The sequence below is a fragment of the Amphiura filiformis genome, chromosome 6, assembly GCF_039555335.1.
Source record: "Amphiura filiformis chromosome 6, Afil_fr2py, whole genome shotgun sequence".
Classification (NCBI taxonomy): Eukaryota; Metazoa; Echinodermata; class Ophiuroidea; order Amphilepidida; family Amphiuridae; genus Amphiura; species Amphiura filiformis.
In genome coordinates, this window is record NC_092633.1 from 60500474 (window position 1) to 60525561 (window position 25088).

General features: G+C 35.7%; 1 protein-coding gene across 3 annotated transcripts in view; it reads left to right on the top strand.

Annotated features, from left to right (window-relative positions):
• Positions 1-25088, top strand: part of LOC140155750 (uncharacterized) — a 111669-nt gene that overhangs the window by 10296 nt on the left and 76285 nt on the right. Inside the window, exon 2 of one of the 3 annotated variants that reach the window (XM_072178701.1) lies at positions 15043-15123. The exons of the other annotated variants lie outside the window; for them this stretch is intronic. Coding sequence (XP_072034802.1) covers positions 15043-15123 — 81 coding nt within the window. The remainder of the gene's footprint in view (positions 1-15042; positions 15124-25088) is intronic. 3 annotated transcript variants of the gene reach the window in all.

Here is a 25088-nt window from a genome sequence, read left to right on the forward strand (position 1 = left end):
TTACAAAATACATTTGACAGGTCATTTTATGTTAGGAAGGAAGGAAAAAAACCCGGAAAGAAGTGGGTACCCCTTTCCATATTAAGTGAGTAGGTGACCCTATTCTATTAGCCATCCTGATGACTCGTTTCAATGTAGTTCTAATGCCAGGCATGTCAGTGATCATAAAATTACTAAAATAGCAATCATAATAAGTGGACTTCAAGGCATAATTATGTCATACTTTTTTCAACTCATCTCTTACTAGTGGAAACATGTAACATGGTGGATTGAAATAGGACGGTGCAATAACATTTTACTGGGTGGCAGTGGAGGGCTGGGGGATCACAGCAAAATTTTCTGGAGGGGGTTAGAAATTGGAAAATTTACCTAAAATTAATGTAGACATCATTTGTGGTTGTTGTCATAATGCGACATTCAGAAGTGGGCTTTTGACGATGATGTCAGTATAGTCATAAACTGTAAAAAGAAATACATCATGTATGTACAGTTTGTACATTTCTTTTGAGCAGAAATTTGGTTTTACAACAATATATTTTGACAATATAAAACCAAACATTTTTTTATGTGTCTGTTATTGCCTGTGAAACTGACAACATGAATGATGGTTCATGGCAAGCAGGCATGAATGATAAATATAATGTATCGTCATTTCATGGATGAGGGTGTTTCAATACTGCTCCTATAGCCTGCTCTTTGCTAATCTGTAGGTGCAGACTGCAGACATGAGTACAAGGTCAATGTCAGTCTGGCTACCTGCCCAGGCATGGACATCTACATTGCAGACTGAGTGTGACAGGTGTATTTGGTAATGACATTGCTACTTGCAAATTGCTGTTTGACATTGATTCAGCCAGTTATTGAGGACTCTTTGCATTCCATGTACTATGATGTAACATACAATATGTACAATGATGCAATGCATTCAAACATGAATAAATGTAAACCATTTAGTCTGTGCTAAACATGAATATTAAGCAGGCAGCTCAGTTTTTGAGATTGTACATGTAGTCACAATTAGAGGGAAAATAGCTTCCAAAAAGCTCATTTTCATTTTTTCTATCCAAATTTCACATTCCAATATTTTTTTCCAAGGGGGAATTTTGTCCCCCCAGCCCCAGCTTGAACGACACTGATAAAAGTTATGCTTAAATGTATATCCATTTGGTTTCCTTGAGACAGCGCCTGTGTGTGATGCACGCGATACCAAAGGCGATATATCTACTCGCGCAGTCACTTCGCATCAAGCCTTGAAATAAGCGGGCGCGGGGAGCAAATTTGCTCTCGTAAAGCCACCAATTGCTCCTGGTCCTTGTAAAATTCACATGAACCAGGAGCAATTTTCTAAAACAAATTGCTCCTGGTTCCAGTTTTGCACTTGATGCAGTATAGTAGTGATGGTATTGTATATGCAGAAAAGGATTACTATTTGAAAATTGCTCCTGTTTCTTCAAAAATTGCTCCTGGTTCTTGTAAAATCCCAGTGAACCAGGAGCAATGTTCAAAAACAAATTGCTCCTGGTTCCAGTCTGCTTATTTCAAGGCTTGCTTCGCATTGCATCTGCATCTTAACGCTAAGGATGCAGCGCCTTTGATTGTATGTACATTTTTTTGTAGCACATGCGGATGCTACTGTCTCAAGGAAGCCAAATGGACAAGAATTCAAAAAGTTTCATTGGCCTTCAGATTACAGGACTCTCTGTCACGGTTACTTCTTGCTGTTTATTCTTTTTGTTTACAACTTTATACAAGTTTACTTGTTTGTCTGTTTTCTAAATATTGGATTTTATATCACATGGTGGCGGATTGGTGGGAATCGGATACATAATACTGTGTCCAAGCTTCGGTCACTTGACCTGAGGTAGTTGGTGATAACCATCTAGTATGGTAATAATAGCCAGCCCATGCAGCCCAATCCATATGCCATTATTCCCATTGATTTGTGCTTTACCATGTTTACTAGCCATGTTACATGTAGGCTACATGTATGTTGCGGATTGTTGCCCAACACCTAAAAAAACACATCAAAAATGTTGACGGTTAGCAGTACGCTTAATTTGTAAAAGGAAATCTGCAAATTACTATAGCATTGGGTATAATTATTACATTGTGTGTGAGTCGCCTGTTGGTTATCACAGTACCAGTTGAGCCGGTCCTTGTGTGACTCAATGGTCACAGTATTTTACAGTTTACTGGTATCTCAGGATTTCAACTGTAATTGTTCTAGGCTGAATTGCTGGCTGATTTATTTTTCCTTAGGCTACTTCCATAGCCATTTTGTCCCCAAATTGGATTGATTTTGACAGAAAATTTGTTTGAAAATTTTGCACTTGTAATTTTTAGGGTCATTTATTTTAGCCTCTTAACAGGGGAAAAAAATAAAAATTGCAACCAACCGCCCTACTTGGCAAGTCCGTCTGCCCACAAAAAAAGGAATTTTTCATCACCTGAGGCAAAACATTTTGGTTGATTTTTTTTTTTTTTGTAATGGCATACAACACATTCATTGGTTGTAATCAGTCTGGGCTGGTTATTGAGGGCAATGGGGTCACAACCAGACCATTATTTAGTCAATTCCATTGTGCCATTCATAAAGTGAATGTGGTCAGCCAATCTCCAAATTGGGGCATACATGTTTTTCTTCAAGATTTAAAATGAAAAGTGTGACTGAAATGCGAGCTGATTTTGGTGATATAGTTTAGTTGTAACAGCTGCTCAGCATGTAAGAATACCCTTCTGAAAGCATTCTCCACACCGTGTAATATAACTATAAGTAAACCTTTTGGGAAATAAAAAAAAACCCACATACGGCGAAAAATAAATTTATTAATATAATTATGTAGTCTCAAAGCTTGATGTGAAGATTTTGAATCTTACGGATTGTGTTTTTGTCCCCTTCTTTTTTTTTTAACAACTCTGGTCAACGCATTAAATATTTCACTAATTTAAAGTGTTTAAAATCACACAATTCTTCTGCCACAATTGCTACAAATTTTGCGCTTTGAATCCAACGGTAAAGGCGCTTAATAAGTGTTGGTTAATGTAATGTAATGTAATAAAGTATAGGTTTTATCAATGGGAATATTTAACTTATTTTCGACAAGTACGCTGTTGGTTATCTGTATCACTGTATTTTGAATGGCCTTAGACCCTTAGACCCTAGTAGTTTTGGAAGCCTTGTATATGAAGTGTGACTGCCCGCCTCTGGTCTTGGCAAACTATGATAATACTGCCCTCATCATTGGGTATAAACTGTATAATACAAAGGACAGTTTATAATTAGGGATTCATCACTATGGGATAAAAACACAAGTAACACAACATATAAATTTGATTGAATGCTTTCTGAGATGTGAAAAATCATTGTTGGAAACAAAATTGAGATAAGCTGTAGGTAAACAGTTACAGAAATTTGTATTGAGGTGAAATTTGGATTTGGCCCATATACATGTATTAGGAAACAGACTTTGAAATTTGATAATCATATAAAATTGAAAGATGCTGCAATAAGTAATACACAAATAGGTTATTTATCGACATAATGGTCTAGAGAATTGAGGCAGTCTATATTTGTACAGTATATATATACTGTACTTCTTCAACGGAACTGTGTTATTCATTGATTCAATGTAATTATTATTTGCTTGTGTGAACCAACCAGTGTTTCATAGTGGCGCAAACATGAGAGCTGCATTTAGATGAAGGCTATTACTATACCACGTCCAAAGAGCGGGCCATGTTTAAAGACCCCGTAGTCTTGCAGCTACTTGTGAATTAATTTCATCTCTCCTAGTATCTGTAGTTTAGACTCTGGCAGAGACTCATGGCAAAGTCACAGTGGTCACTTTAATACTCCCAACTATTGAATAAATTGTAATGTGGTGGTATTTAGTAGGTCTTCATGTTTTTTCCCAATCCAAATCATTTTTTCACTGGTTTAATGTAATTTAGGCTCCATATGAACATTCAACAATAATTTCTCAAGTCCCGTAAATTTAATTCCATGAAAGACAGTCAAATGAAAGTTTCTTGAAGAGGTGTTAGGCCTAAAAATAGACAAATGCACATTCCTAAAATCATGCATCCAATTGTCACATGACTGCATGGCCTTGTCTCCTACAGAAATCTGCTCTCCTTTCCTACCAAGGTAAAACACTGTATTTTCTTTGTTGTTTATTTGTGGATACCGAAGAGTTCCTTATAAAACTAAAGCCCCAAGGTGTGACATGTGACATTTTTCAAAAGAGGTGTGGGGGATTTATTAGAGCCAAATTGTTGATTCATTAAATTATTTAAAGAAATTGTGATAAGGTGACAATAAAATAAACAAAATATGGAATGTTATCACTCTGAAATTGCATTTGTTAAAAGTACATTTTCAAAAATAGTTCTTTAAGGTGGTTCTACACCCCTGGCCAATTTTGTGCCTATTTTTGCATATTTCTCAAAAATTATAGCGCATTCTTGACTTAAAGTAAGATTATGTTTATTATAGGGGCAAGGACTACAACTACTGCACTGAAAATTTTATTTCAGCACAGACAACAGTTGTGGAGTTACAGTCAAAAATGAGGGATTATTTGATCAATAAATCAATAACTACACTGAAATTCCAGTGTAGTAACTGGACTCCTTGCCCCTATAATATATATACATAACTTTTGTTACCAGTGTTTTATTAGTTTTTGAGAAAAATGCAAAAATAGTCACAAATTTATCAAGGGGTGTTGTACTCCTTAAATTTAAATTCTACAGCAATTTTGGAATGAACTGGATCAATGCAGCAAATGCCAGTTTATGCTTACTCGCATGATATGGCATGAGAATTTCAGATTTCATCACTTTTTCATTGAAAACATTATGGGCCACTTATTTAGAGCAGGCGTTTATTAGGAACAATACGGTACGGTAAGCAATTTTTCCAGGAAAGGACATGCAATATTTTAAAAAGAAATATTAATTGTACTTAAGTGCAGCATTAAAGGCCAACATAGTTCATGGTAATTGTAAATCTGTGTAGTCATAGGCTCAATTGATTAGTTGACACTGACCTGTAGCATTGATGGCTTATTCTGGCTCATTCTATTCATCAACTGTACCTGTGACAAACAGAGGAGTCCTTCAATACAGGGGGTTATTCTAAAGAGGACTTGCTTAAAATGCAATATTATCAAATTTCTATTTTTTAAAAGAAATAATTTTATTTATTTTCCACAAAATATCAGTTTTCCCCTTTTAATTTTGACCTGTTCAAACAGATCAGGCAAAATAAAGAAAATCGCTATTCAATTCCGGCACCTAATGTATAATGATAATAATGAGGATAATAATGTGTGTCACTCTGTCAATCGCAGTCCTTCTGATGTGTTATGACCTTTCCGCATGCCATGTACATACAGTGTTATGAACTGAACATCGTGTACGACTAATATTTTGATCGTAATAATTTTAATTTAAAACAACATACATTGTACTCTGTTGCAGGGGTCGCGCTAACCTGCGTTTCTGCGCGTACAGCGCATATTTTTAAGTTTGAGCGCATCTATTCATTTTTGCTTACCAGTTCAGGGGTTTTCATGCGCGCAGAAAAATGAAAACATGTGAAAGAAAAATAAAAGCTTCGATCTCCAATATTTGCGACCTGTCCAGAAATTATGTAACATAAAATGCAATAACATTAATGTTGAAGTGAAGTCGCCGTAGCATTGTAACATAATTTAAAAATAAAAATAAAATACACACCGCCAGCGTAATTTAACACAGATTGTGATATTGTCTAGAATCACTGATGAGTTTTATTGCAGTACTGAATGACGTACGTGAGTTGGTAATTTCTAATTCTAGGGATCTGTAAGAAATGCTTCAAGGGTGGTGTGTAGAGATATGCCAGCGGTGAAATACGAGGCCGTAGAAGAAAAAAGTGACAAAAATTTGCCCTTGAATTATGTTTTATAGTCAAAATACTCCAGTAATTCAATAAATATCATGATATTTGGCCTAAACTTGAACTCATTTGCAATGAAATGTCATTTTTATTGAGTAAATCATGGCTTTTTCACTCGTGACATGTGACTTGCAATGCTGTTGAATTCTGCACTTTGCCGAAGTTGAACTGCATTTTATGGAATGCGGCAGACAGGGTCTAATTCTGCATAAAACCGGGCAACGTTATTTCTATAGATCTGCTGCGCATTCAAATTGCATTGTATTGCATCGTAATTTCATTTGTGTCTATGCTAATTATGTTTACACAACATGAACTCACATGTTTTCAAGCAAATTCGCCGATAATAGGTGATCAAAAGCGATCGGAATGTTACAAAAGTACAGATCGCATTCAGCTTACTTCATATGAGATGATCTTGGGAAAAATGCGGCATAATTTGTCTTGGTGTTTGCGGAATGCCATGCAGTAAAATATTATTACGTTGCGGCAATTCATGATTGACAACTAACAATCGGCGTGTCCTTCGTATCCTCCACTGTCAATTTCTTATCCACTCACTAATCCTCACAAAAACTTTGTGTTGATTACGTAATGTGTGGAGGCAAATTGAAATAATGAGTAGGGCGGGCTCCGAGGCGGGTTTCTTCTTCATCTTACGTAACAGTATTGTTCTCCAAAAAAACCCGGAAGCTTGTCGTTTGGAGCTCTAGCTGAAATACGGCAAGATAATGTAAGATAGTAAATGTAAACCTGTATTTTAGCTAGAGTATCTCGAGCTAGAATTCGGCGAACTTTTATGGCATAAAGCAACATGTTTATAGCAAGTACACTGCGTGGGAACTTTCTTTCAAAGCCAGATAGTTGGTAATAGCGAGAATCACGGCGTGAAAGGGAGATCGCGTTTTTGCCAGGCCTTAACTATTTACACATCATAACCAAAATCACAAAATCTGATACTGATATATTGAAACGCTGAGACGAATATACCTATTCGTCTCAGTTGAAACGGGCATTCAATACTTGACTAGAGAACCCCTCATTTTAGGATTTGAGCGCATATTTTTAACACTTTCAGGGGGTTCAGGGGTTCTGAGAACCCCTAGTTTTAAAACCTAGTGCTACCCCTGCTCTGTTGTGTAACAACTATATACAGCATAAACTTAAAGTCTTGATTTTTGCAGGGTACATGTATGTTGGTTTACACATTACAATCGTGTAAACCTGAGAATTCTGAAATATATTTCTAGGTGTCAGCAAATGTTACATCATTGCTGTAATTCAATGATGCTATAGTGGCAAGAGCCTAGCCAAGATTGATTTTTTTTTTTGTGGGTTGATTTTGGTAAAAGTGAACTTTGATGTCAAAATGGGTTATTTCTTTGTGACACTTTTTGGAAATCAGTAAATTTTCACCAAAAGACCTGTATTTAGGAACTGTAATAATTGCACATGTATATAAATGACCTGTTATAAGTTTGTGAGCACTTACAAAGCAGGTTTTTGCAGCGATTGCAGTAAATGCTGGCATTACGTATCACGACAAGTGGATATACGGAAAAAAAAAAGGAATGGAATCGGTTTTAGATTTGAAAATGCAAATTTTGGCACTGCAAGTTAGTGCAACCCAATTGATTTTGGATGTGTAGGGCAAACAGTGAAGTGAGATGTTGCCTGAAGAGGGCAAATTTAGAACTGCTCGTCAGTTTCTAAGGAGGTGGAAGCTTTTAGTATTATAATTCAACAGGGTGTGTTAAAATGTAGGCAGCCTAGCACTCCATGGCATTGACTTTCAAAGAAAAGAGTATTCAAGCATTTATATGCTCCTAGATGCTGTATCTTAATCTTACATGAAAACATTGCAAAAATAAGCGATTGAACATCTTGAATATATAAAAAAATGTCTACACAGGATTTTAAGTATGGTATATTAAAGTTTGAGATAGAGAAGGGGAGAGTGCAGGTTATTGATGTGTTGAAAATGGTAAGCTTTTCTCTTCAAAAGTGAAAAGAATATGTTGCCTGCACTTTCATTACATCTGAAGTGAATAATGAGATTAATGTAATCAAATAAATGACCCCGCCTTGTAGATGTCATGTCAGATAAAGGCCTCATCATCATAATCCAGGTATCAGTCCCACCGATGGGATGTTCAGTTGACAGAATTAAGCTTCTGGTTTTGCATCCGTAACTTTCTGTTCCATGGAATATGATGTCCAGGCCTAGAAAAAATGTCCTGGGATCGAAGATAAGTCTGTATTCCTGCCAAAATCTCCCCCCAAATGCTAAAATTTACCTCCAAATGCCACACTTTCCTTCCAAATGCCAACATTTCCAGTTCCAAATGTCCTTCCAAATGGAAAATTTACCTCAAAGTAACAAAAAATTTTCCGAATGCCAAAATTTCCCTCCGAATGCCAAAATATCCATGGATTCCACATTTTCAAGATGTTAATTTCAGTAAATGTACATTGACAAGGGTGTCAACTGTCATTTCTTTCTTCAAGAGGTCCAAATTTATTTCTGAGAAGTTACTTTTATTCCTCTGATACCTCCACTGTTACAATGAGCTGTTCAAGAGTTCAAAAGTTCAGCGATTTATTAAAATTTAGCAGGTTTGTATCTGATGAAAAGATGTACTAATTAGTAAATGTGTTGGAGTAAATGCCCGGAGTAAATGTGTGTTTAGATTATATTATTGTTCAAGTCCATGCCTTCATGGTGTAAAAATAAAAGGCGAAACGGTGTTGGGTTTGGTTCATGAGTCGGCAACCCACGTCACACCATTCACCATTGTCACTAAAAATGGCAGAGAAATACAGTACTAAAGGATCCTGTTCTGTTGACTTCTTCCAACATGATGTAAACTTTAAGTAGAAATGTTAAAAATCACAGCATACCTTGATTATCCAAAAAGGCTGATAGTGATACCAAAGGCAACTAACTACATGTTCTAATTGCTAAAATATGACCATGATATCTAAAATCCATTATCCGTGTTGTAATCTGTGTTGTAAAAAGTTTTAAAGTAAATCCGTGTTTTATGAATAAAGCTTCAAATGTATAAACAATGATTATGAATGATATTAATGTCGCAATAAATTGTTCAATATCACGATCAATATGCTCTGATTGGAATATATTCTTAGGATAGTAGGCCGACTGTTACGAATCTTACGATGTTTGGATGGATAGAGGGTTCATGCCTTGGTAATATACCTTTATTTCGGTTATTAAACAGTATTTTTATCATAAAAATTGACACACACAACTCAGATTGTTTTTAACATTTAGTTCTCTTATCTTTTAACAATTTTTGTCACGTCATACAAAAATGTCATTTTCCGTGTTGTACCTCTGAAAACGGAAAACTTCGGACTCTATCATAGACCCTAGATCAGGGTTGTCACTAGACTGAATTTAGTGCCGGCTAAATTTCCATGATTTTTGTCCAAAATACTCTTCATGGATCATTGTCAAGCTTATTTTGAAGGGAAAAAGCACAATTTCTCTATTTTAGTACTGGTTGGCAAACCCTCATATTCCCTTGAGTGCCGGTTGGTCAGCCGGAGTGCTGGTTGCTACCGGCACCGACCAGTGTAGTGACAACACTGCCCTAGATTTGATGTTATCAACAATTGCTTCAATGGCAAAGCCTCTCTGTAGGCTTTCACATTAAACCCTCATCCTGTATACTTTGTAATGCATTCAGCATTTTAAAAGAAATTCATTTGAGCCCAAGGAAAAGTCATCTTTGAACAGTGAACATTGGTGAAGTCAAGTTATTCTTTACATTTTGCATATCTGACATTGACAAGAAAACTGGTTCAGGTATCAAAATAATTGTACAAGTTCTCTCTCTGCAAAATTATATTTATATTGTTCATAAGATATTTTGCAGAAGAGATGTACATATCATTTTAAAATGGTCTTTTAGGACACCCTGTACCTTTGATTACATTTGGACCTAAGCTCTGAATCACTCAATATCCAGCATGATTTTGAAAGATGCCTTGCTATTAGTATTATGCACAAGATGGAGGAGAAAAGGTCAGTGAACTAAGCCTATTAGGATGTGCTATTAGTCCTTGCCCTTCAAAGCATGGAAAATAGGTCAAGGGGAGATAGGATATAATTCTTGGCTAGAGGCCAAGAAAGTTTGGAGTATATGTTCAGAAATATGGATTGCTCTTCAAATAGTAGTAGGGATCACAGATATTGGATTGTGTACAGTGCAGGCCTACAATAACAAGTACATTAGGGATGAGCTGAAACAAAAGTTGATTTCAAGGGGGGGGGGCGGCCAAGATTGACTGAATTTTGACGTCGTCATTGGTTTTACACGTAAACTTGAAAATGTCTCAAATAATTCCAAAAGTGTACATGTATGCATGTTATCAAGCACTATTTTATCAGTCTAAATATGTTGAGGTTCGACAGTGAACCTCATTGTAAGTACTGTTTTTTAAATTTTTTGTTTGAATAACGCACGATATGTTATTTATATATACTAAAATTTCCCCCCGTGTGTAGCAACGAATGCGTGGTGTAACGGTTAACACCTTCGCCTGCCACGCAAAGGGTCCAGAGATTGATTCCCACTCCCGGCAATAATAATTTTTTTCTTCACATTCATTTTGAATCCATAATTATTTATTTTCATGTGAAAATGTATACATTGCACTGGGAAATATATTTTGTGCATTTTTGCTGAACCATGAAATGGTATCGGCTATACTAACTTTAACCTTTTGGTCTGAAATGGACATATCTTTAAATGCCACAAAGGTATGAGCCCCCGAGTGATGTCAAGTGAAAGAGGAAGGAGCTAAGAATATAATACAAATATTTCCTAACATCAAAGGTCATCCAAGGGGTCAAAAAAGGTCATTTTAACCGAAAATGCTCCAATTGAGCTGAATAAATGCAATGATCCTTATGACATTCTAAACATGTTTAAAATATTTTAATATTCATTTAAGGTCATTCAGGGGTCATAATGGGGTAAAAGGTCAAGTTTTCAAAACTGCTCCAATTGAGCTGATATTTAAATGCAATGATCTTTATGACATTCTAAACATGTTTAAAATATTTTTTAATTCATTAAGGTCATTAAGGTAGTATGAACGGCTAATCAAGCTTGCAGCAAAATAGCCACAATAGCAAATTGGAATTGTGTATTAATTTAAAACTTAGAACAAACTAAAGATAAGTCTTCACTCCCCTATTTTTAGAGTTTCATAAAAATTTTACCATTTCTTATGTATTTTTTTATTTTTTGAAAATTACCTAAATTTTACCACATTATAATTTTTTTTGCCAACATGGAGTGTGCTATGGTTTCCAAACTTTCAGGGATGGTGTATAAGCTTAATATCTAAATTCTCTCGCCAGCTTTTTTTGGATAAAGTGTTTAATTTTTAGAAAATTAATTTTTAAATTTTTGATTTTAGGAAATTTAGAAACACCTATAACTTAAAATAGAAACACTTTATTAAAAAAAAAGCTGGCGAGAGAATTTTCTAAATTTGATTACCTTTCATATGACACCTTGTTTGTAGAAATTGGACCTATAGTTAGCTCAAAAAAAATTCTAGAATTTACATAAATTAGTGTTTCTAGAAAAAGTCAAGAAAATTGAAAAAAGTACTAACATTACCATTTCATATCTCCTTTGTTAAGGTCAATATCTTGGAAAAAATTGCTGTCATTTATTAAGTAGCATTTTTGCAATAAAATAAATTAAAAACCAGATTTATACAGTGGGTATAAAGAAGAGAAAATCACATTTAAACAAATTACTTGTTTTCAATAATTAAGCCGATTTGAAGAACTTGGCAACATGCCAAAAACATGCCATGTGTAAAGTCTATGGGGTTTTCCAATCACAAAAAATTACATAAGTCAAAAACGCTCTTTTGGAAAAAATTACAAATTGGCAGGTGAGTTTTTCTCACCCATCTACACATTCTGTATCATTTTCAAGCAAATCTGAGCATGACACTGTAGCCGTTCATACTACCTTAAGGGGTGATAAAGGGGTCAAAGGTCAAGTTTTCAAAATGCTCCAATTGAGCTGAAATTTAAATGCAATGATCCTTATGACATTCTAAATATGTTTAAAATAATGTAATATTCATTTAAGGTCATTAAGGGGTCAAAGGTCAAGTTGATATAGGCCTATACATGTACCACAATATACTGCCGAAGCCCCATGGTTCAGCTATGGTGCGGTAACCGCTCTTTTTTTCTACAACGGGGCCAATAGAGCTAAAAATGCACCCTGGCTCGGGGAAAAATAATTGCGTCCAACATCCAGGCAGTGTTGCCGTTATATTGTCTGTTTTGTTTACGCTATTGGCTGTTGCCACATTGAATAATGTCGGCCAACATCGTCTGATTGTGAAGGAAGAAATAAAATATCTGATAACCAGTTTTCACAGCATATATTCAGAGATGTTGCATTTTAGAATAATTGCAAATAGTTTGTATTTTATAACTAGGTGACCCTACATATGCCCCCTATATTATACTTGTGCAGTGCAGCTTGGTCAGATAGCCCACAGACAGACAGACAAACTTAATTGGCTAGGTCAATGATATTCTAACATGAATCATGTATGTAGTAGTATGAGTCACACACAGGGAATTACAACATGAGTAAACTATGTTACTAGGTTTCACAGGGAGTGTGTGTGACAGGTCAATACGTTCACTCAGGGTCTACATAATTATAGCAATTTCGTTATTTTAGACGCAGTGATGCTTCTAAAAATATGTAGACTTGAACAACATGGAGGAATGCTGGTATTTTATGTATGTTGCATAGATCATCTTCAATATTCATGTGCATTATTTTGCTGAAGTAGTGATGTGTGTGTATCAATTTCAAGTTTAGGCTGGGATTTTCTGTTAATTTTGTGCCTGGATTCCCTATGTAGTTTATGGGCGGGTATCTGGGGTACAAGTATCACCAGCGATCAAGTCAAAGTGGAGTGCGAAATTTTGAATATTTCATTAAAGTTTGGCCTATTCATTTCTAAGAGATGTTACTGTTAGGTGTGAATGAATGGAAATTTAACACTTGCTCTATTAACTTGGATACATGTGTACACAATTCCTCTTACTGTGGTGCACCCCTACCCCCCAAAAAGCATGTCAATGTTACAAAAAAACATTTTTCCTGTAAAAAATGATATAAATCAATCCTTTTTTGAAAAAAAAATGTTAAAATTATCCTTCTTTTTGAAGGGAAAAATCCCAAAGGTTCACTTTTTAGTTCCCTCCACCCTACCACTTTGCACTCCTGATCAGTGACTTGCTATATTTTGGTGGACTTTGTACAAATGTAGTCTTGTTTTGTAACACTTTTAAAGTTTTTGTGTGATTAATTTTTCGCACTTTGCCAACTTTTTTACTTGATTTTAAATTCACGATTCTGAGTTTCCTTACATTTAAGGGGGTACTACACCCTGCCCAATTTTGTGCCTATTTTTGCATTTTTCTGAAAAATTATAGCGCATTGGTGACAAGTAAGATATGTTTATTATAGGGGCAAGGACTACAACTACTTCACTGGAAATTTTGTTTCAACACAGACAACAGTTGTGGAGTTACAGTCAAAAATGAGGGAAAACCAATATTTGATCAATAAATCCATGAAATCAATAACTACTTGCTTTGAGTTGCTGAATTTTCAGTACAGTAGTTGTATAGTCCTTGCCCCTATAATATACATATCTTACTTGTCACCAATGCGCTATAATTTTTGAGAAAAATGCAAAAATATGCACAAAATTGGTCAGGGGTGTAGTACCCCTTAACCTATACAAAAAAGGAATATTTGTGCATTTTTATTTTCACAATAGCTGGTTTGAGCTACAAATAAATGTAGCATGAAAATGTCTGCTTTTGCAGTATGCTATTGCTAGGTTTAACTGGTGGGATATTTGTGTTGTGCATCCCATTGGGCTGATGGAGTAGTATTTTCCTTTATTGCTGACCTTTGAAGACTAATGATTGATCACTCTCAACAATTGCCTATGCTACTGAGGTAGGAAGGTTTTCTTCAATAAAAAAAATCTATTTAAAAAATAAAATTCCACTGTTTTTGGCTTTTGTACAAAATCATTACCTATGACGAACATGGCTGACTGAGACAGACTGAGTTGATATGCACTGTTATTGACTTGTGCATTCTGAATAAATAGTTACTTAAAAAACAAATTGAGATGTTCAATCACCTGCGATAATTAATATCTACAGTTTAATTATTGGTTAATATAGTAGCATAAATATTTGATAGAGAGCACACCTGGTTAGAGTATTATGCAGTACATGTATGTATAATCCTATACACGAATATTGAACGAAGATTAAAAATTATGTTTCAAATTCACTATAAATGTATACATATATCCAGTGGTCTTCGTTTAACGAAGATTAAAATTGCTTTGTTAATGAATACTATGAAAAAAGTAGGTGTCTGGGGGAAAATTGACAGTAACAGGTGTATATAGATGCATGTTCCTGCAGAAAAGTACAATGTTCAGGCCATGCCGTTTGAGGCGAGCGATCGCTCTCGCTCGCTCAAACTCAATTTCTAGCGAGCGATTTTAAACTCGCCAAAGACACTAAATATCGCTCGCTGCGAATCGCCCAAAATTGAATCCAATATCAATTTACATGCAGGTTTCAGCACTTCAGTGTATCCTGTATCCGATCTACCATAATAAGTTAGCCTTAAACCCTGGATACGAAAGAAAGGTTGTGAAGCTTTGTGAGTTCAGTGTGTAATATTGTTTCATATTAGTATATGAATAATTTTTCAGACCTAGCGAGTGATTCGATTAAAATGTAGAGAGTGATTCAACCTCTCGCCTAGCATCATGCTAGCGAGTGATTGACCACTCGCCTTTAAAATCTAGATGGCAAGGCCTGATGTTTCATCCTGTATTTTTTATTTACAGCATTTTGTCCTTCTCATTAGGTGTAACTCATTTTAAACAACATTTCTTCAGTTGTCCTTCTCATAAGTACATCAACATGACCTAATCAATCTTTCTTCATCTATACACCATTATTCATTTTGTTTCAGGCTAGGACAAGGTGACACTGATCAGCCGCCGCTCAGAGGAGCGTCGTCGCTGACCTTGCAACCCCGGTCCCGGAGCCGGCGGTAAGTGGATTTGTGAGCCTTCATGTTCTGTGGTTTTTGGAATGAGAATGAATGCTACTACGGCTTGCTATCCAAAAATTTTCATTAAACCCAGTTTATGAAATAGAGGTTACTTAAAATTGCATTTCCTTCTAACATTGTGTTATTTAATTTTGATTTTAAATAATTACCTCTAAATTTTGCCCTTTTTGAATCAGTACTAATATTGCATGTATGAATTCTGTCTTGAGATATCTAATTTAATACTTAAAACTTAATATTTATTTTAAAGTTAAAGAGTTAAAAGTTAAATTTTAATTAGAAATGCAATGTTTCGCTGAATTCTGATATACATTTAAAAAAAAAAGAATAATTTCTTTGTATTTCTATTAACAATATCCTGTTAAATTGTTTCAGAAATATTTAGGCCTATATGTATCTAGTCGTCAGGGGCTTCAGTTCAATTGACACACTCGACGCAGTTGGGACTGTGAACCCTAGTTATTCATACCAACAATTCTGAGCAATACCCAACCAGAGGGATTTTAAGCTTTTAGGCCACAGTACTCTTTCTTTGCCTAGATGTGGTTTGAATACTGAATTGTGCAGGTGAAGATGCCAGCAGAAGGAAGCGAGGGATGTTGAAGTAGAAAAGTACATTGCTAAAGTGTGTTGAATAAATACTTAACCAGAGGGTCTAGAGATGCCTTGAAACTCAAATCATAATGCAAAGTTGTGAAAATTTGTCCCAGTTGTAGCTAGTTGTTTTTCTTCCAAAAACCACAGACACTATGCTTGTAAATACTCCAAATCCATTGGCATTGCACATGCTTGCAAAAAAAAAAAAACCTTTCTAAAACCCTTAATTTATTCACCTTAAAGAACTTCTCAAGTTTAAACTCAGTGTTGACACAGAACATGACCTGCATAGAGAACTACTACTATTCTGGCATGGGCAATTTTGTTTTACACATTTGATAATTTGAAATTGCATTTGTTTCTCTTATAAGATAGCATTATTGTAAGTTTGCTGTTAGTACAATATGTGCTATAATAAGGTTGGGTTTTGAAACATTGTTTGAACCTTTTTATGTAAAGCCAAGCCCCCCAAAAATAATTGTCAAAATAATTGCACCGTACAAAATTGTTGCTCGTAGATTAGGTTCATTGAAGTAAAGAACTACTTACTAAACGGTGCATTTGAAGTATCCTTTTGACCCAGATCCATGACTTTGGATGGCTTGTATCCAAAAAATAAATGCGTAGTGGCACGTTACACATTGTACATACATGTAGTATGTAGTTAAGAGGGTGAAATTAGATTTGGAGAGGGGTGCATATACTTATGTACATGTATGATGTATGTGCAATAAAGGTCCCCTCAAACATGATGCACTTGGATCTGTGTGGACAGACCTGGGACAAGTTAACCATTCAAAACACTAAAACAAGGTTTAAAATGTTAGCACTCAATAGCAGGAATGATGCTCACAAAACTAACTTATCAGTTATCTTTAGAGATACTAGCAAAGACACTGAGATACTTGGTACTTGCTTTCAAAGGGGTGGTGGGATGTTGCCTGTGTGGGTGGGTTGGGCCCGGGTGGGGTAGGGGATGGGAGCTTTTATACTCAGCCATGATAAAGCAGACCAAAAAGTTGTGTTGATAAATGAAGTGTGAACTTGAGAAGTTTCTTTGACTTATTAACTGATTGCTTGCTTGCAGGGATGGGGATATATCATGTGACCAACCAGTCAATAACATTGTCATTGCTTTTCAGTGGAATTACAGTTATCCTAATCAAGCATGATTTGTACATCACTAATTAACATCAAGTAGATAGTTTTGTTTGTTTTGCTACAGATCCTGGGTTTTGCAGAGTTTGAATGATATTGGCCTGTTTACATTCAATTGTTTTACTAAACTAAATTTCCAAATTGCACCGAGTTATGAGCCATGCGGGAGTGTAGAGCGGAGTGTAGAGCGTATGAGCGTGAACGCAGAATTCATAAACACTTGCGCTGATTGGCTAATCCACAATGTTAACTAGCCGGTTGAAGGATTGGTTATCAAGCACGTAGAATTGGCACAGACTTGGCCTCTTCTATACACTCTCGATCATCATCATGTACTCGGAACTCTAAAGAATTAGGAAGTTTATTTTAGTGTCCGAGAATATTGACTCATTTTGATTTGATTCTTATCTGGAATGCAGCGCAATAATTGAAGTTTTTGATATTCATTGTTTTTGATGTTCATTATGAATGGTATTAAAGTAGAATGGAACACAAAGTGACCCATTTCAAGTCTTTTGTATTGCATTGCATAACAGGAGTTTTGTACCGGACTTTTGGAACTTCTATTGGGCTATTGCAGTTGAAACCCAAATACCCCCCTATGGAAGACATTACCTTAATTTTCCACACAGGGGATGTATATTTCAAAATGGAGTTGCCCAACTCCATTTGAAGATTTATAGGTCATGTCTTGCAGGGGGTGTATGGATTTCAACTGAAATAGCCTAGATATCTGATTGTTGAATCTGAAGTGTGTGGTGAGCTATGCAGCCTACTCAGTCAGCATGCTGGTTGTAAGCACATAATAATAATGAAATGTATTAATAATATTAAAAATAATGTCATATAACAATAATGTATAATGGTGTGAATCGCATGACATGTGCATGAAGTCACTAAATGAATCACTAAATAAATAAATCGGTAAGTTTTGGTTTAAAAACAAAAATGACTGCATGAAGTCTCTGATATCATTTTTTGTATTAGTGTGAAAAGCACACATGTACGTAGAAAGACCATTTCATAAGTTGGAATAATAATAGCGCAAATCACATGACACATGAAGTTGTTGATTTCATAATAGCGCTAATAGCTTTGCATGTAAAGCTCATAATCATGTTTTTCGCAAAGTCACAATGGGTTCAGCTTTCCTGTGCACCTACATGTATTGCGATTGTAATATTACATACCATATTTCCTAGAATATACACCCCCTTGCAATTAAACCACTTTTTTTCAACCAAGATGTTTCAAAAATGCTGATATTTCCATGCCACGTGTATCTTGTATAGTAAGCTTACCAAAGTGCACACATGGTTGTTATTGGCGTCAGTAATTGGCAAAAATCTGGTCTTAAACCCGGAAGTGAACCGAATGTCAATAGTAAATAAGTTCATAATTCGTCTTTTCAGCGTGAGTTTTAAGCTTACCTAATGATTTTAACAGGAATTATTGTTCTAATAATTATCGCTTTTGTCAGAACCAGAAGATAAGGTATAGGCTACACTAATAGATACACCCCTATGTTAAGTATTGTGAATACCAAGTGTCATCATCACAAGTCATCGGAGGGAAGATTATTCACTTAATCTGTGATAGCATTTAACTGGTTTTGTTTCTGAGCTTGATTTCAAATTGGCGCATCGACATATACACTAGTATTAAACCTAAATGGTAATGGGGCAATTTATTTCATGTCTGCAAATGGGCTTTTACATTTGGAATCCACACCCCCACTGATGAAGAGTGTGAAATTTCAACCAAATTCAACAGTGTGAATAATTATAATTCCAGATCCAACCAGCTTCATTTCCCCCAAAAGTGGAAAAGGTGTAGAGGATTTTGAAATTCCAAACACATTTTTTTCCATTTCAAAGCAAATTTGAACATTTTTCAACTGGAATCCAGATAGCAGTATGCACAGGGTGTGTGTGGGTTTTAAATGGAACAGCCAAATGTAGCTCTTACCCTGATTATATGGAGCAGACATATTGAACATAGTATACATGCCCTCTGCAAAAATTCATCGTATTTCTTCTCATTTATTTTTGTCTAGGTCAGTCAATCTTTTCGTAGTAGAAATTGATGATCACCATCCTGTACGCTGGTGTGTAAATAATATGCAATAAGGCCAATTGATAAAACACAAACCTGTGGCACACACACATTTAATACTGACTGCAGTTTGTTAAAACTTCTTGTTTTCCCCCCAAAAAAAATACTTGCTTTCTTCAAATAAAAATGTTAAAGTGATCCTAAAGATGAAAGTTTGCAACGTTTCCTTGGTAAAGTCATCCAAATTCAGATAAGTAGACACCAAACACAACCATATCAGGGTGTACAGAAAATGGCTGAATGGGCCTTTAATACTTGGTACTTTCAATCCAAATGTCATTTTGACTTTGAGTATCACTTATCAGTATCAGTTGAAATTGAAAAGGAAAATAATCAGGAAATATCCAATCTGACAAGAGTTTCGCACACACCGATCAAGACTGAAGTCAAGAATGATGTCGGAAGTTCCTGTAGTAAGGTCATGCCAGGCTTGGGAATTGTCAGGATACATGCCCTGCCAATGCCATCAGGAAATAGTTTAGGAATAGAGTAGTACTTGCTCTGTTTGCACTGATATTTACTGACAAGGAAATTTTTGTGATCAAGCAAAATGAGTTAATTGTCGCTAAATTTGATTTTGAGATGGAGCTCCATGAAGTTTTTATTTTCTTTTGTATTATATTGTTTTTAGAATCACAAAAAATAGCCTAAATGTCTCAGAAGCAAGTTGATTGATTTGCAGCCTACTGTTGACTAAACCAGGGACATGAATTTGATTTAAAAACTAATATTAAAATTGCTTTAGCCTGAAAAAATGAATGATTTTCTAAATTACTAACAGATCAGGGAAACTAAAAAATGTGTCACATACAGAGCAACTTCCACATATCCATGTGTAGCAATCCTGTGATGTTTTAGTATACTATAGATGGTTTTGCAGTCCATTTCACCCCATCTGTGCCCTTCCACAAAATGCAACAAATCCCCAATAACCGCTCTGCATGGATAAACTCTCTTGCATATTCAGATGGGATTGGTTCTCACTCTGAACTTGTAATCATTGTGAGATGAGTTGACATTGGAATATGAAATTTAAAAAAAAGGACTGAGTCTGAGAACTTGAGAAGTAGACTAAGTATATACAATATCATACAGGACTTCTTGAACCAGGAATATGTGGTGATTTAACTGTATTTTATTCTTTGAAAGTAAAATGATAACAAAAGGATAGACATAAATTGTGTGCTTCAGTGCCAGAGAGCCAGGGTTTTAGGTGGAAGCATGCATGTTATTTTTGTTTCTTGGATTTTTTTTTTCACTAACCTCAACCCATCAACATCTGCATGCTTAAATACTGAACATTGCCAACTTTATTGGATGGTAGGACAATAGGTTGTTGTCCTAAATACTAATAAATACATTCATCTTTTGGGATTCCCTTTTTGCTCTCAGGCGGACCATTTTAACTGTTCATACTTTTGTCTTTGACTTGCAAGATAATCCTCCTTTTTGTCATACAAAATACTTCTCAATGCTATCCAGTGTTGCCAAAACTTTCATTGCTAAAGCGTGGCAAATTGTAAATCCAAGAATCACAGTAAAGTAACCCAAATCTAGAACATAAATCACCCAATTGAGTGAAAAATACCTGACTGATAAAACTAATGGGAAGTTAGGGAACAAACGAAAGTGCTTTCATTAGAAGGCTGACTTCCCTCTCTCCCTTCATCCTTCCCTATTTCTCTCTCTCCCTCCTGCAACGTAATTGTGAAATATTGAAAATTCCTACTCAAAAGATCAACTTTGACTGATATGTTAACTGTTTTTTTAACGAACATAATCAAGACTTTTTGACCCCCCCCCACGAAGGGGCTTTCGTCTGTGGGACGTCATCAAACCTTTGTTCACTTACTGACTGACCAATCAATAAATGTTCGCAAAACCCATTGTATTGAAATTAGGAGCTTCAAAGATTTGCATCCTTTTATATCTTGTCAATATGTTTTAAATTACTACCACGGTCCAACACTTGCAAAAGTAGCCCAATTTTAGGCAAGTATCGCTGTATCGGCATGATTTTTTTGGTAGCGGCAAGATACTGTGAAGGAGCCCAATTCCGCGCCAAAAACGTGGCCCGGTGGCATCACTAATGCTGTCATGTAAACATAGTGGTTTCATGTTCAGTCCCTACTCTCCAAGCTCGGTTAGTTTTAAAAGATAAGAAAAATGCAACAGCTAGCCGTATTGATCATAGATATTGGGAATTCACTCAAGAGAGTTGCAAGATAGTCTTTGCGTAAATGTCAGTCATATCGCTTTCTCGATGCTGATGAGATTTGCGAGTAAGTTTCTTTGAAGTCCACACAAGTTATGAACATGATGAACACATGGCAATGACAAAATTGACAAGGTGCCAACTTTTGGAATATAATCTAGATTATCAATAGTTTTGATTTTAAGCACTGTTGAAGGAAACAATTATAAAGCCTTGAATATGGGTATTTTGTGTTTGAGAAAGAACGTTGCGCACCATATTTCTGAGCATAATGAGTCTAATTTTTAAGGTTAAAAGGGCAATTTTCAAATGGTTTAAATTGTTGACATTTTGATAGTAGTGTATTTAGAGAACCCTACCTGTTTCGTTGGGAGGAAATAATAATATTTAAGTTAGGAAAAACCACCCAAATTGTCCAATTTGGGTACATTAGAACAAGTGCATAGTAGATTTGACATCACTACCAAACTCACGGTAAAAGGTCAGACATGACAGATGCAGCCGCTAATTTCAAGACCAGCGTCTGTACCAGCTAAAATTTTCTGCCCAAGTTCTGCAGAATATGTCGAGAAAGAGAATAAAGCGCTGAACAAAGTTAATCACTTGGATCAAGGCGTAAAACTTAAAGTCCCTGCCGAGAACTGAAAATCATCTGCAGAGACTTGGATTATAGCCTGGCCTTTATTATGCCACCGTATTCAGCATGTTGTGGTCAATAGTAGAAAGGTGATACAGGAAGCAAAATAGTTTCAAGTGTAATAATAGAAAAAGGTGAACACACTCTTTTTTATTACAATCAATGATAAGGAACTAATAGATCAGAAAAGTACTCCCGATTCCAGAAAAATTCAGAACTGTTTTTTTAATTATTTAAATCATCGTGTTTTGCTGAATGGAACGTAACTCTTTTAGTTGGCCATAATAAAGATGACCAATTTGTGGAAGGGACACAACATTTTTTAGGATTCTTTTGTATGCTTGAACAATCAAGCCCAAAGACTTGCATAATTTCAATCTAGGCATTCTAATATGCAAAATAAAAGTAACCTGAATATTTATGCATGGATTTTTATCAAAATATTGGCTAAAATCATTAATTGCATTAATTATTGCTAAAAACAATAAGATACAAAGAAAATATAAATTGATGTATTATGAAAACCGTATGTCCGATTTGTTTCAAACAAAAGGAATATTGATCAGTGTACATTGTCCTACTCAATCAATCTATTGAAAACATGCCCAGAGCATTTCCTATTTTCCAGAAATATCCTCTTATACCACCTAAAATTTTGCTTACAATAACATAATATCACACAGACCAATTTTATCACCATTTTAATACACAGACATTTTTGTAACTGTGTTTCATGTGAATATAGATATTTACATCATAGTTAGTTAACTATTGCCAGGTCATCGAAAAAAGTTGCGACTACCGCTAATAATCATGATTCGTGACTACCCTATAGTAGATTTAGTCCTGCAATCCAATAAAGAAGCCAGACACTGTGAAGTCACTGAGTCTTTAGTTTGCCCCCAAGTCTCCAGTCTCCTACCCTATCTGCAGTATTATATGCTCATTTTGCTGAATAAATTTGTATTGCTAGCAATAGCAAGGCTCTTATAGGTAACAAATACAGATGAGGCTGAGGCTAATGGCACAGATATTTGTTTTAAAGCTATGGTATTGTGATGTTACAAGCAGCAAACTTGTTTTCTTAAAGGAACAAAATTTGTTTTAAATGTTTAGAAAAGTTGCTAAACAGTAAACATGTGAAAGGGTTCAGCCTTTATTAACAAGCATTATTGACTTGGTTTGGCTTCCAATAGGTTTTTTGTTTTTGGCCAATTTTTAAAAACATTTTTGAAAGTAAAAAAACAGCAACATTTTTATAAACGAACGTTTAAACGGCCAATTTTTTTACTGTTTAAAACGTTTAGCCCATTGATTGGAAATCAGCAGTCTTTAAAAATAATATCCCTCCTGTTTTTGGTAAAAAACTGAACCCCCAATATTGTTATGGTCCCCCCTTCTGAAGAAAATGACAATCTCTATTATGTTGCTGTATAGCCTTCATCATAGGTTGGTATTAAATATGGACACAGCTTGTAAAGTGTTTTGAGCCATGTGAAAGAGGATGTTCTATTGAGATAAGTGCATTATCAACATTTGATGCAGACAGACACACCCACCTGGTAGAGAATAGAGATGCAGCATTTATGCCAAAGCCTAGTGACCTTACTTACTAGCTCAATACCTACAAATACGATTTGGTTTTCAGATTTTGTATGTGGCTGCCAGAACATTATAGTGTATGTGCACAGACATTGCATTTATAGCTGCTTTATTTGCAAGATAATTGAACTTGCTTCATTTTATATTGAGCTCTGTTTGAAAGCCAGCAAAAATGTGACACCGGAATGACCCGGGGAAGAAGGTACTCAAGTGTGTTTGGGTACGTAGGGAGGCGTCACTGAGAATCTCTAAGCGGACACATTCCTATGCCAATTTTTCAAGAAATTTGGACCCATTGAGAAACCAAAAGTCCAAATTGTTATAAAAGGCTCATGAGATGTTCTAGTAGCTTTTCTGATGCAGAAAATGTATTGCAAGTTTATGCAGGACTTCTAGTCCTGCAGCTATTTCACTGTATCAACATCTATTTGTCACTTCAACATTAATGGTAACCTTTAGCAAATTGAAAATACACTAGGTGGGCGCTTATTGGGGCATGGGCGCTTATTGGAACGAATACGGTATATCTGAAGGCTGAAAATGTGACGCATGTTTACACCCCCTCCCCGCGCAAAATGGTTAGCTTTAATTTAGCTTTAATTTGGCCAATTTAACTGCTTCCCTCATCCCCCTCTCTTCCCTCCTCCCCCTCTCTTCCCTCCTCCCCCCTCTCTTCCCTCCTCCCCTCTCTTCCCTCCTCCCCTCCCTTCCTATCTCCTTCTTCCCCTCCCTTCCCTTCCCCTGTCCATCCTTCCCTCCTTTTCCCTCATCCCCTTTCCCCCTTCCTCCCCATCTCAGAAAATAGAAAACAAAAACCTAGGGATTCTAAAGGAGCCCATACCAATCCAAATTTTGATTACACCATGTAATAAAAAGACCTGACCCAAGAATGGGTCATCTATTATTCAGTCAACAGGAACACAAGAATGACAAGATAGATAAAATCCATAAGTTGTCTTCCTTGATGACACTGGATATAGATTGTGGGGTCAGTTGTTATTGTGTTTCACTAACTTATAACATTAATGATGTAGTTAATTTTTGACTAAACATTTTCACTCAATTTGTTAACTCCTTGATGTGTTAAAAACTAAAAGCTAATTAATTAGTAAATGTTAGGTTCATATCATTGGGTTAAATCCAGGCTTCAAATTTTAATTTTTGGGCACCCATTTTCAAGGCCACTGGGCAAAGACAACAAGTGATGAAGAATGCCTTGATCGGTTGACAAAGATCTGGGCATCAAGGCCAAAACTGAAAAAGGGCAGGCAATGGCCTTGGTGCCGCCCTGAGATTCAAACCCTGGTTGAGTCAAGCTTCATAGTCTGTGGTTGCCTGTTGAGTGCTCCTGTGAATGAGTTTCACCTTCCTGTAGTATTTGTTCATGTTCCCTTTACTACAAAAAAGGTAAACTGGAAAGTTTTTAATGAATATGTCATTATGTGGTTAAATTCTCTAATTAGTTTGTATATTAAATCCCATGATAAAAAATGTTTGAGATAGGATCTTAGTATAATTTTCCCAGTTTTATTATATATCATCGTCATCGTCATTGTCATTGCTATTGTCATCATTGTATTTATTTTAATATACTTATTTATGTTCCAATCTATAGCATTT